Here is a 13,354-nt window from a genome sequence, read left to right as displayed (position 1 = left end):
CCAGCAGCCTGCTTCTCCTGGGGTGAAGCCATAGCCCTAGACTGGGAGATGGGCAGAAAGAGCCCTATCTCCTTGGCCACACATACCTAGGGTAGAGCCCTCAGGGTTGAACTTCTGTGATATGGAGCTGAGGGTAAGGGAGCAGGTCCTGGCTCAAAGGCCACAGACTCTCGCTGTTCTTACTGGGATTCAGTGGATACTCTTAAATGAGTATTTCTCTATTTGCTGAATGCCCTTAGGGCAATTTCCAGAGACTTGAAATTATTTTTTATCATTTTCAGCAGTTGTTGTTTTGGTGGGAAGAGGGTCTGCAGAGCTCCCTGCTCTGCCATTTCAGAAGCTCCACCCTCCTCTATTACATGTGATTTTAAAGAGCCTACTGTCAGCTGTGTCCACTAAGGCAGGCAGAAGGGGCCTGTGGATCCTTGTGAGCCAGACTCCTTGAGGCTCTTCCTTGGATGTTTTCTAGATCCAGTGGATGGTTCTTTTGGCATCTGTGTGGTGAAGGACAACACCAAGATCAGCATTGAACCGTGAGTGGAGCAGACTTACAGCCTGAGAGTCCTCCCCAAAGTGGGGTGATTTCACCCCCCCCCTTGGATTCCAGTATCAGTTTTTCCCAAGGTCCCCTTCATCACAGGGGGTCAGGTCCAGCAGCAGAGCCTTCCTAGCAGGGAAGCAAGAGGTTTCTCTCGGGTACATGCAGGGAGTCCCTGCAGTATTTCTTCTGTCCAGATATAACATGGTTGGGCTCATGGGAGCAGAACGCCCCAGACCCTGGGGCTCTAACAGAATCAGTGATGGCTCTGCGCAAGACTTGTGAGCCACATAGAATGTGGCTAGACGAGTGTGGCCCTGGATGTAGAAATGTGCCAGATACTAGCGTGTGCTTCCCGTCATGGGCCCTAAAAGAGATGCCTGAAGGACGTATCCCTGGAGAGGCTTCTGAAACACCCGCACATGTCTGTCAGCTGTGAGGCATGCCTGGAGTGTCTGAGATACCCCATAACGGAGGGGTGCTGCCTGAGAGCAGGTACACGGAGCATCCCATCTCTTTTTTAAAAAATAATGTTTTTTCAGTGAAGGTTTACACAGCAGTTTAAGTTCCCATTCAGTAATTTCTACACAAGTTGTTCAGTGACATTGGTTACATTCTTCACAATATGTGAACATTCTCATCATTTCTGTTCTGGTTGTCCTGCTTCCATCAATCTTGTTTCCCTGCCCCCTTATGTTCTCATCTTTGTTTTAAAGTCATTGTTGACCATTTGGTCTCATACAGGTGATTTTTTAATGAATATCACCTCATATAGAGTGATATTCATTGTTTCTTGAGCCAATGTGTTATTAGCTACAAGGTGACCTCAGAGGTTAGTTTTGGTTCAAGATCTGAATATTATTTCAGGGCAGTAGCCTCGGGGAGTCCTCTAGTCTCAACTGGTCCAGTAAGTGTTTTGGTGGGAATTTTTTTTTTTAGGAGTTTGAGGTTCTAGTCCACATTTTTCTCCATTCTGTCAGGGTCCAACTATTGTGGCCCTGATCAGGATGATTGGTAGTGGTAGCTGAGCACCATCTAGTTCTTCTGGTCTCAGGTTAGTTGAAGCTGCGGTTCATGTAGACTGTTTGTCCTGTAGACTAGTTTCTTCTTTGAGGGAATACCCCATCTTATCCCCCGTCTGAGTCATAATGGTGTCTCCTGTGTGTCTGTGTGTGGCCACATTTCAGACACATCAACATAGGAAGCCGGTTTCAGGCTGAGATCCCGGAGCTCCAGGAGAGGTCTCTGGCTGACACTGATGAACACGTAGCCGCTCTGGTCTGGAAGCCGTGGGGAGACGTGATGACCAACCCGGAAACGCAGGATCGAGGTGGCTGAGGCTCAGGGGTCAGATTCCCGCCTCCAGGGAGCTTCTCCTCCCAGTTCTTGCCTTGACCAAGAAGCAGTGTCCCCTGGTGGCCGTTGGCCTCGTCCCAGTATTGCCGCTCCCATGCGGCGCTCCCTGCCCCTGCGTCTCTTCTCACGCAGTAGCTGGTCAGTGTCCAGAGCAGGTGACAGGACCACCTTCCTCTTTGTCCTCCCTTCACTGAACGCGCCTCACCTGCAATGTGAGAGCGAGCAGGTGAAAGGAGGCCCCCCATCCCTGGTGGTGCAAATAGTTAACATACTCAGCTGCTAACTGAAAGGTTGGCGATTCGAGAAGAGAGGCCAGGCAGTCTGCTTCTGAAAAATCAGCCCTTGAAAACCCTGTGGAGCACAGTTCTACTCTGCCACGTATGGGGTCGCTGTGCATCGGGGTCGGCTGGATGGCAGCTGGGTTTTGTTTTTTATAGATGAGAAATACAAATATGCTCCAGCAAACCTGCACAAGTAGAGGAAGGAAAAGGGTGAAATAGTGCCAGAGAGTACAAATAGTAAACACGAAATAAGAAGGAGCAATACAAACAGTATATAAATAATAAGTGCAAGTGGATTTAATTCACTTGTTTAAAGACACAGACTTTCAGACTGTATATAGTCATTAACAAATTAAATCATGAAGTATACTATAGAGGAGTAGACTCAGTGTAGGAGTCCCATACCTGCTGCTCATAGCGACTCATAGCAACCCTATAGGACAGAGTAGAACTGCCCCACAGGGTTTCCAGGGCTGTAATCTTTACGGAAGCAGACTGCCACATCTTTCTACCTCGGAGCAGCTGGTGGGTTTGAACCACCAACCTTTCAGTTAGCAGCCAAGGCTTAACCACGGCGCCACCAGGGCTCACTTATAGGAGTCCCAGGGTGGTGCATGCAGTTAAAAACCAGCCCTTGAAAACCTTATGGAGTACAGTTCTACCCTGTCACACATGGGGTCGCCATGAGTCGGAGTTGACTGGAAGGCATTGAGTTTTCTCTGTGTGGTCTGGGAAGGTTTCCTCCCTTGCTCGCACTTGCTCACTCTTTTGCGTCTCCTCTTCCTCCCACCTTGCTGGGGCGGCTTGCTCATCGTGGACACAGTGACGGAGCTCTGCAACGTGGCCTGCTCCAGCGTGATGCCAGGAGGGGGCACCAACCTGGAACTCGCGCTGCACTGCCTGCACGAAGCCCGGGGCAATGTCCAGGTAAGGCCGGGCGGGGGTGTGCTGGCTCAGAGGAGCCTTGAGGGGATTCCTGCTCTCTGCAGCGGGGCTTCCAGATGCAGGCTGTGTGCCATCTGCTTGGGGGCTTACAGCTACTGAAAAGTAAAGTAGGGTCACCCATCCTTCTCCCCAATGGCCTCTGGATTAACCTTAGTGAGCTGCAGGAGAAATGCTCAGATACGGGCTCACTTGAGATCAGCTTGGCGGTTTTATCCCATCAACAGCCCTGCGGGAGGAAAACTTGGCAGTCTGCTCCCATAAAGATTACAGTTTAGAAAACCCTATGAGGCCGTTCTACTCTGTCACATGGGGTCGCTATGAGTCAGAATCAACTCGAAGGCAACAAAACCTTTTTTTAAATAATTTTTTTTTGTGTTTTCGGTGAAAGTTTACAAAGCAAATTAGGTTCCCATTTAACAATTGTCTACACAAATTGTGACATTGGTTACATTTTAACACTGTGTCAACATTCTCATCATTGCCATTCAGGTTGTTCCTTTTCCAGTAATCTAGTTTCCCTAACCCCCTTACCTTCTCATCTTTGCTTTAAAGCAACTGTTGACCATTTGGTCACGCACAGATGATTTTTAAAGGAACACAGGGCTCACAGGTGATATTCTTTGTTTTATGAGCCAGTCTGTTATTTAGCTAAGAGGTGACTTCAGGGATAGTTTCAGTTCAAGGTTTAAAGGGTATTTAAGGGCAGTAGTCTTGGGAGTCCTCCAGTCTCAGCTGGTCCAGTAAGTCTGGACTTTTAAAGAATTTGAGCTCTGTTCCACGTCTTTCTCCCATTCTGTCAGTGTCCATCTACTGTGGCCCTGATCAGAACAGTCGGTAGTGGTAGCTGAGCACCTTCTAGTTCTTCTGATCTCAGGGTAGATGAGATTGTGGTTCATGTAGACTATTTGTCCTGTAGACGAGTTCCCTGCGCTCAGCTTAATGCTCTGCTGAAATTCTTAACATTTGAACAAGGGACCCCACATTTTCATTTTGCACTGGGCCCCTCAAACTACGTAGCCAGTCCTAACTGGAGTTAGACTGGTGAGCAAGATAAAACCCCTGCCCTCATGGGGCTTACATTTTAGGAGGGGAGTCAAAACAGGAAAAATGTAAAATAATAATATATTGTTAGGTAACAATTAATGTTATAAAGAAACTGAAATGGGGCAGAGGCAAGGGTAGTGCTATGCTGATGAGATAAGGAGCTTGCCCCAGGGTGAATCTGTGCACTGTTTCCTTCATCGGGAAAGTCTTGCTATGAAAAAAATGTCAGCTGGACTCAGAGTATGGTTAGTGATGTAGTCAATTTACAGGTAACAGTTTGCAGGCTGCTGGCCAGCCCGTGGACCACACTTTGAGTAGCCATGGGTTGGGGAATGACTTAGGGAAGACTTTAAATATTTTTCACATGAATGAAAGAATGAAGACAGACCTCCATCTCACCATCCCTCCCTCAGTAAGTCACCTGCAGCTCCTCTTGTTCCAGATTGCCCTGGAAACGCTCCTGCTCAGGGGACCCCAGAAGTTGCGGACTCATCCACTCGCTGACTATCGTTACACAGGTGATTGAAGAAAAGCTGCCAGCACAGTTTGTGCCTGGCTGAGACCCCTGTGAGCCCGTCAGCTCCACTGGCATCCTCGGCCTGTGCCTCCCAGAGTTCTCTTTGCCTGCCTTTGAGAAGGGCCTGCCCTCTCCTGGGTGCCTCAGTGGGCACTGCTTTCTTCTAGGTGGATCCCACTTTCCTCCTTTTCTAGCAGGTTCCCTCAAGCACTCTGCATGGTCAGGTCAGGGAGGCCTCTGGCAGGGAGAGGTGGAGGTGGGCCCAGCTCAGCAATTGAGAACACCAACCCTGGACTCAGGTGGCTTGGGACCCTCACTTGCCCTTGGCAAGTCCTTAACCGATGGACGCCTCACTTGCTGCATCTGTAGAGTGGGCATAGTAATGGTCCCTACCTCCTTGGGTTTTTGTGAGGATTGTATCAGATAAAGGAGTCTCTGGGTGGTGCAAATGGTTAATGTGCTCAGCTGCTAACTGAAAGGTTGGAGGTTGGAGTCCACCCAGAGGCACCTTGGAAGAAAGGCTTGGTGATCTACTTCCGAAAAATCAGCAATTGAGAACTCAGTGGAGTACATTTCTGCTCTGACATGCATGAGGTCACGGTGAGTTGGAGGCAACTCCACAGCAGCTGGTAGTATGTGATAAAGCAAGTAGAGGGCTTGGCAGAGTGCTGGCCACACATAGATTGTGCCCAGTGAACAGCGGCTTTAGAGAGGAAGGTGGTCTGCATTCAGCCAGGGCGGTGGCGGAGAAGGAGACATGTCCCTCCCCCATGGCTGTGTTCTCCAATAGGTTCGGACATCTGGACCCCCATGGAGAAGAGACTCTTTAAGAAGGCGTTCTGTGCCCATAAGAAGGACTTTTACTTGATACACAAGACGGTAAGGTGGACGTGGGCTAGCGTACATACGGCCTCGCCTCACACAGCTGAGATGAGCTGGAACTTAAGGGCGGGTCAGGAGCCTGGGGCCTGCCCGCCTCGCTTGCCTGGGTGACACTCTTATTTATAATTGTAAACAGTTTATAATTTTAACAAGTGGTAGTTGTGAACAAATCATACAGTCCAGAAGTGCATTACATGGTCAGAATAAAATCCTCCATGCCCTTCCACGCAGTCCTACTTCTGACTGATAGCTCTGACTGTGGACTATTGGCTTGAATACTTCCAGTCATTTCTCTGCAAGTGCAAAACGTACACACATACATGCAAGCCCTTAGAAAAGGAGGTGCTCATACTATTCATAATGTCCTGCTTTTTAAAAAAAAAATTGAGGTACACAAAAGTGCACATGACTGAAGTGTAAGATTGGATAAATTTTGCCATGTGTCTCTACTTGTGAAACCATCACCACCATCAAGACAATGAACATAAGTATCAGCCCCATGACTCTTTGTAATCCCTCCCTCCTGCTTCTCCCTGTCCCCTGGCACCCCCTGATGTGCTTTCTGTCATTATAAATTAGTTTAGAGTTTCTGGAGTTGTATATAAATGGAATAATCATACAGTATATGCTCTGCTTTGTCTGGCTGCCCTCAGCTGAACGATTTTGAGATTCACCCACATGTCTTAGTTATCTAGTACTGCTATAATAGAAATACCACCGCACCAGTGTATGACTTTAACAAGAGAAATTTATTCTGTCACAGTCGAGGAGGCTAGAAGCCGAATTCAGGGTACCAGCTCCAGGGGAAGCCTTCCTCTGTCAGTTCTGGGGGAAGGTCCTTGTCATCAATCTTCCCCTGATTGAGGAGCTTCTTAGCTCAGGGACCCCAGGTCCAAAGGATGGGCTATTCTCCTGGCTCTTTTTTTTTGGTGGTATAAGATCCCCATGTCTCTCTGCTGGCTTAGTCCTTTTATATCTCAAAAGAGATTGACATAAGACACAACTTAATCTTGTAGATTGAGTCCTGCCTCATTAACATAACTACATCTAATCCTCCTTCATTAACATCATAGAGGTAGGATTTACAACACATAGGAAAATCACATCAGATGATAAAATGGTAGACAGTCACATAATCCTAGGAATCATGGCCTAGACAAGTTGACAGATATTTCAGGGGGACACAGTTCGATCTATAACACCCATGCAATTGCATGTATCACCAGTTCATTCCTTTTTATTGCTGAGTGGCTAAACAGTCAACTGCTAACAGAAAGGTCGGCGGTTCGAACCCACCAACTGCTCCACAGGAGGAAGATGTGACAGTCTGCTTATGGAAAAATTTACAGCCTTGGAAACCCTATGGGGCAGTTCTACTCTGTTTGTAGGATCGCTGTGAGTCAGAATAGACTCAATGGCAACAAGTTTATTCCACTGTATGGATGTACCACAGTTTGTATAATTAAACATTCACCTGTTGATAGATGTTATGAGTTGAATTGTGTTCCCCAAAAATATACACTGTAAATCCTAACCTCTATGCCCGTGTTTTTAATCCCATTTGGGAATGGGTTATTTTTGTTATATATTAATGAGGCAGGATTAGTATAGGGTGTGTCTTGAGTCAGTCTCTTTTGAGATATAAAAGACATTAAACAAGCAAGGGAGAAGGCAAGATGGGGGAAGAGAGATGTCGACCCACGTGGAGATTGCCCAGGAGCAGAAGCTAAAATAGACAGGGACCTTCATCCAGAGCCAACAGAGAGAGAAAGCCTTCCCGTAGAGCCAGCACCCTGAATTTAGACTTCCAGCCTCCTAAACTGTGAGAAAATAAATTTTTGTTTGTTAAAGCCACACACTTGTGGTTTTCCTGTTATAGCAGCGCTAGAGGACTAAGATAGAATTTAATACAGAGAAGTGGGGATGCTGCTCTAACAAATACCTAAAATGTGGAAGTGGTTTTGGAATTGAGTAATGGGTGGACGGTGGAAGGTGTGTAATAGTAAAAGCCTAGATTGCCTTGAAGAGACTGTTGGTAGAATTGTGGACATCAGAGGCAATTCTGGTGAGGGCTCAGAAGGAAGTGAGGAGAACTATAGAGAAAGTATCACCTTAGAGAACACATATGGCACCAACAATAGAATGTTGCTAGAAATGTGGTCATTAAATATGCTTCTGGTGAGGCTTTAAAAGAAAATGATAAACGTATGATTGGATGATGGAGGAAGGGCAGTGCTTTTTATGCAGTGGCAAAGAACTTGTTTGAATTATGTTCAAGTGTTCCATGGAAGGTAGAACTTGTAAGTGATGAAGTTGGATATTTAGCTGGGAAGATTTCTAAGCAAGATAGATCTTAAACGGGCCACATAATTTCTCCTTGCTGCTTGTAGTAAAATGAGAGAGGAAAGAGATGGACTTAAAAATGAGCTGTACAAAATGAAAACAAAACTTAACAGTTTGGAAAATTCTGTTGTACAAACTAAGGACACGTGTTCTTGAGTGTTCACGGAGGACGTGGCTACGCATCTTTTGTTAGAGATTAAGCCCTGTGACTGATGGCTCTAACCAACTACCACATCAGAAAACCCATCAGCTTAGACTGAATGGAACAGAGAAATAGCAAAAGGAAAGAACACTGTCTGCCTCTTGGAATTCTACAGGCAGGAAACAGGCCAAAGGAGCTACATCTGTTGTCCTCCAAGAAAAGAAAAGGACCATCCCTGTAGCAGGTTGGAGATCAGCAGAACTGTTGGAAGGAGCATGGGAGGCGAGCTGCCTAGGTCTCAGAGGGTGGGTCCATAGCCTCTGGGGTCTCAAAGAGTGGAGCCATGGCCTCCAGGGTGCCAAAGGGTAGAGCCACGGGTGTTGCCCGATTCGGGTCCGTGCCCTGGAACAGTCAAGCCAATGAAACATACTCCAAGTCAGAAAAAGTGAGAAAGTTTATTTAGGAGGTGGCCACCAACGGGGATCCAACAGCAACACAGGCTGTGTCAATGGAGTTCCAAAAGGCATTTTTACATTAGAGCTTATAGCCTGCAGATGGCATGGCCGGATGAGTTATTTGTTACAAGGTAATTACGAGAGACTATCAGACTAAAGAGATACATGCCAAGACATCTCCTTATCAGGCTAAAGATAACGCATGTCAGACATCTGGGATCTAATCTTCCTGTGGGGGGTCGTAAGTCACAGGTGCCTGGGCAGAGCAGCACAAAGTCATTAACAAAGGTATGCAGAAAGGAGAAGGCAGGCAAAAAAGAACTTATAGGTTCATCATGGCATTATGTCAAGCTCTTAGTTGCCCATTTTGAAAAGGAGAAAACGTGCTGTGGAGTATTAGGGTCATAAGGGCCTCCTAGGTGTCAAAGAGCCAGATCTTCACCAGCTCAGTTCCAGAGTGTGGGACTGCCATTCAGTTTGGCCAAGAGGATGGGGCTGCTGCCCAAAGCTGAGGGAGTAGGGCTGCCATGCCCAGGGGGCAGAAGAATGGGGCCTGCTGGGGCTCGGGGTGAGGTCGCCACTCAGATGGACTAGGAGTATGGGGCCGCCCAAAACTGGGGGAGCAGAGTTGCCATCCCAGTGGGCCTGGAAGGCAGAGTTGAAGCCCAGGGCTGAGGGGCCTCCACCCAGAATCCAGAGAGCATGACTAACATCCACAGTGTGAAGATACTGAGAGCCAGGGCCATTGCCTAGATGGTCCCAAAGAGCAGAGGATTATTTTTAAGCCTTGAAAGCTAATGTAAATTGTTCTGCTGGGTTTTGGACTTACTTGGTGCTTTCCTTCCCTCCAGTTTCTCCCATTTGTAATGGAAATATCTACCTTGTGCCTGTTCCACCATTGTACTTTGGAAGCAGATAATTTGTAATCTAGATTTCACAGGTTCACAGGTGAAGAGGACTTTTGCCCCAGGATGGAAGACGCCTAAAGTCTCACCCATATTTGATTTAGATGATTCAGCAGATGAGACTTACTTTGGAGTTGGAGTTGATTTAAGACTTTTGGGATGATGTGATGGGGCAAATGTGTTTTGCATGTGGCAAAGACATGAATTTTGGGGGGCCAAAAAGTGGAATGTTATGAATTGAATTAAAACCCAGAAAACCAAACCTGTTGCCATTGAGTCATTTCCAACTTGTAGCGACCCTGTAGGACAGAGAAGAACTGCCCCATAGGGTTTCCAAGGAGCAGCTGGTGGATTCAAACTGCCAACCTTTTGGTTAGCAGCTGAGCTCTTAACCACTGCGCCACCAAGATTGAATGGTGTCCCGCAAAATTATGTGTTGTAAATCCTAATCTCTATGCTGGTGGTTATAATCCCATTGGGAATGGGTTGTCCTTGTTATGTTAATGAGGCAGGATTAGTGTAGGGTGTGTCTTGAGTCAATCTCTTTTGAGATAGAAAAGACATTGAATGAGCAAGGGAGGGAGAAGGCAAGGTGGGGGAAGAGAGATTACCAACCCACATGGAGATCGTCCAGGAGCAGAAGCTGAAAGAGACAAGGACCTTCTCCAGAGCTAACAGAGAGAGAAATCCTTCCCCTAGAGCAGGCACCCTGAATTCAGACTTCTAGCCTCCTAAACTGTGAGAGAATAAATGTCTGTTAAAGCCACCCACTGGTGACATTCCTGTTATAGAAGCCCTAGATAACTAAGGAATGGACGTTTGGATTGTTTCCAATTTTTGGAATAAAGCTGCTGGAATAAAGCGCACACGTCTTTATATGGACAAGTACCTTGTTTTTTGTTGAGGGGTGTAAATACCTAGGTGAGGAATGGTTAGATCATGTGATAGGTGTATGTTTAACTTTTTAAGAAACTGCCAAGCTGTTTTCCAAAGTTGTACCATTTTACATTCCTACCAGCAGTGTATGAGATTTCTTTCCACTTGCTCCACAGCCTCATCGACATTTGGTATGGTCAGTCGTTTTCATTTTAGCCATTCTTTTTTTTTTTTTTTTTAATTGTGCTTTAGATGACAGTTTACAGAGCAAATTAGTTTCTCATTAAACAGTTAGTACACAAATTGTTTTGTGACATTGGTTGCAATCCCTCTGTCCTTTTCCACCCTGAGTTCCCTGTGTCCATTCATCCTGTTTTCCTGACCCTTCCTGCCTTCTCAGCTTTGCTTTTGGGCAGGTGTTGCCCATTTGATCTTGTAGACTTGATTGAAGTAAGAAACACGTTCCTCATGTGTGTTAGTGTTTGTTTTATAGGCCTGTCTAATCTTTGGCTGAAAGGTGGACTTTGGGAGTGGCTTCAGTTCTGAGTTAGCAGGGTATCGGGGGCCACAGTCACAGGGGTTCCTCCAGTCTCTGTCAGACCAGTAAGTCTGGTCTTTTTTCATAAATTTGAATTTTGTTGTGCATTTTTTTCCCAGTCTGTCTGGGATCCCCTATTATGATTCCTATCAGAGCAGTGGGTGTTGGTAGCCAGGCACCTTCTAGTTCCTCTGGGTTCAGGCTGGTGCAGGCTGTGGTTCATGTGGTCCTTTCCTTTTGTCTTTGGTTTTTGTTTGTTTGTTTTTTTTCCTTTGTTCTGAACGGGATGGGTCCAATAGATATATCTTAGATGGCTGCTCGCAAGCTTTTAAGACCCCAGATGCTACTTACCAAAGTAGGGTGTAAAAGAACATTTTCTTCATGAACTATGTTATGTCAGTTGACCTAGATGTCCTCCAAGACCATGGTCCCCAGCCCTCAGCTCCAGTAACTCAGTCCTCAAGGAGTTTGGATGTGTCTAGGAAGCTTCTATGACTTTGCCTTGGTCGAGTTGTGCTGACTTCCCCAATATTGTGTGTTGTCTTTCCCTTCACCAAAGTTAACACCTGTCTACTGTCTAGTTAGTGATTTCCCCTCACCACTTCTCCCCTCCCTCATAACCATAAAAGATTGTTTCTTTCTGTGTGTAAACCTTTTCTTGAGTTTTTATAATAGTGGTCTCTTACAATATTTGTCCTTTTGTGATGGACTTATTTCACTCAGTAGTGCCCTCAACATTGCATCCATGTTTGTGAGATGTTTTGTGCATTCATCATTGCTCTTTATCTTTGCTGCAGTATTCCATTGTGGGTATATGCCATAGTTTGTTTATCCATTCATCTGCTGACGGGCACTTAGGTTGTTTGCATCTTTTTGCTGTTGTGAACAATGCTTCAGTGAACATGGGTGTCCGTATGGCTCTTTGTGTGATGGCTCTTATTTCTCTAGGATATATTCCTAGGAGTGGATTGCTGGATAGTATGTTGTCTTTTGTTATTTGAGGGTAAATCTGTTTCCAGTTGCTCCGTCTTGACCGGAAGCAGAAGTCCGACTTTTTTTTTTAAGACTTAGTGATATTTTTTAGACAGGCAGAGAATGTACTGTTTCGATTCCTAGTTTGCGAATACGCACATTTTGTTGTTGTTCTTAGGTGCTGTCGATTGGTTCCGATTCATAGTGACCCTATATACAACAGTACAACACTGCCTGGTCCTGCACCATCCGCATAATTGTTGCTATATTTGAGCTGATTGTTGCAGCCACTGTGTCAATCCATCTACTTGAGGCTCTCGTTTTCACTGACGCTCTACTTTTCCAAGAACGATGTTCTTCTCCAGGGACTGGTCCCTCCTGATAACATGTCCAAAGTATGTGAGGCAAAGTATCACCATCCTTGCTTCTAAGGAGCATTCTGGATGTATTTCTTCCAAGACAGATTTGTTCATTCTTTTGGCAGTCCATGGCATATTCAGTATTCTTCACCAGCACCATAATTCAAAGGTGTCAATTCTGCTTTGGTCTTCCTTATTCACTGTCCAGCTTTCACATGCATATGATTGAAAATACCATGACTTGAGTCAGGCACACCTTTATCCTCAAAGTGACATCTTTGCTTTTTAACACTTTAAAGAGGTCTTTTGCATCACATTTGCCCAATGCAATACGTGGTTTGATTTCTTGACTGCTGCTTCTGTGGGCATTGACTAGTACAGTTAGACTTTTCTATTTAATTTTATTATTATTATTATTTTACAGAAATTATTTTTGGTAGGATCCATTCTTAGTGGAGGGAAGAGCAAATGGTGGGGTCAGAATGCCCTAGGCTCAAACTGTGCGCTCAGAACATCCCCCTCCAACCGTGGACCACCTCCTGCCAGCACTTCAGCGGCCCTACCTGGTGGTTGTGATGACTGTGTAGTGCGTGAGGGGTTTCTAGTTTCATTAGTCCCACTTGGTAAACACATGGCTGTTAAGCATGGTGTTGCAGTGATCATCCTTGACTATATACCTTCGTGTACGTCTTCCCGTAGGGAGGGATTCCTGGAGGTGGAATTGCTGCTCAGAGACTGTGCAGAATTGAGATGTTTTTATGTTTTTGGCTACTGTGTGGCTTCACTTTGAACCTCCTCACCACCCTTATAGCAGGCGGGGGAGGGGGCACCAAGTTCAAGTGGAGAGACATTCTGTTCCAGAAGGGCTTTCAGAAAATGGTGACTGGCCCAGTGGGGTGGAGGGATTAGGCCTTCACGGTGACACTCGCAGCTGCTGGTGAGGCGCCATCCTAGCTAGCACACATTTTCCTTCATTAGATCCAGACAAAGACGGTCGCCCAGTGTGTTGAGTACTATTACATCTGGAAAAAGATGATCAAGTTTGACTGCGGCCGAGCCCCAGGGCTAGAGAAGAGGATCAGGAGGGAGCCAGAGGAGGTAGAGAGGACAGAAGAGAAGGTAGGGGCTGTGGGGGCATTGTCTGGAGCCCAGCTCTGCTGTGGATCCAGGTGGGAGGGCTGGGGGTGGGTGCTCCCGCTGG

The 13,354-nt window shown here is 46.2% G+C and overlaps 1 protein-coding gene across 1 annotated transcript in view; it reads left to right on the top strand.

The window, feature by feature from the left end:
* ZNF541 (zinc finger protein 541) overlaps window positions 1–13,354 on the top strand; it is a 49,539-nt gene that overhangs the window by 35,495 nt on the left and 690 nt on the right. The window contains exons 9-14 of the mRNA XM_004381616.2: window positions 470–533; window positions 1,726–1,868; window positions 2,999–3,102; window positions 4,607–4,682; window positions 5,472–5,560; window positions 13,132–13,272. Of these exons, the coding sequence (XP_004381673.1) occupies window positions 470–533; window positions 1,726–1,868; window positions 2,999–3,102; window positions 4,607–4,682; window positions 5,472–5,560; window positions 13,132–13,272 (617 nt within the window). The remainder of the gene's footprint in view (window positions 1–469; window positions 534–1,725; window positions 1,869–2,998; window positions 3,103–4,606; window positions 4,683–5,471; window positions 5,561–13,131; window positions 13,273–13,354) is intronic.

Source organism: Trichechus manatus, unplaced genomic scaffold (genome assembly GCF_000243295.1).
Source record: "Trichechus manatus latirostris isolate Lorelei unplaced genomic scaffold, TriManLat1.0 scaffold00087, whole genome shotgun sequence".
In the NCBI taxonomy this organism is placed as follows: Eukaryota; Metazoa; Chordata; class Mammalia; order Sirenia; family Trichechidae; genus Trichechus; species Trichechus manatus.
Note: the sequence above shows the minus strand (reverse complement) of the source record. Positions and strands in the feature narration are given on the sequence as shown.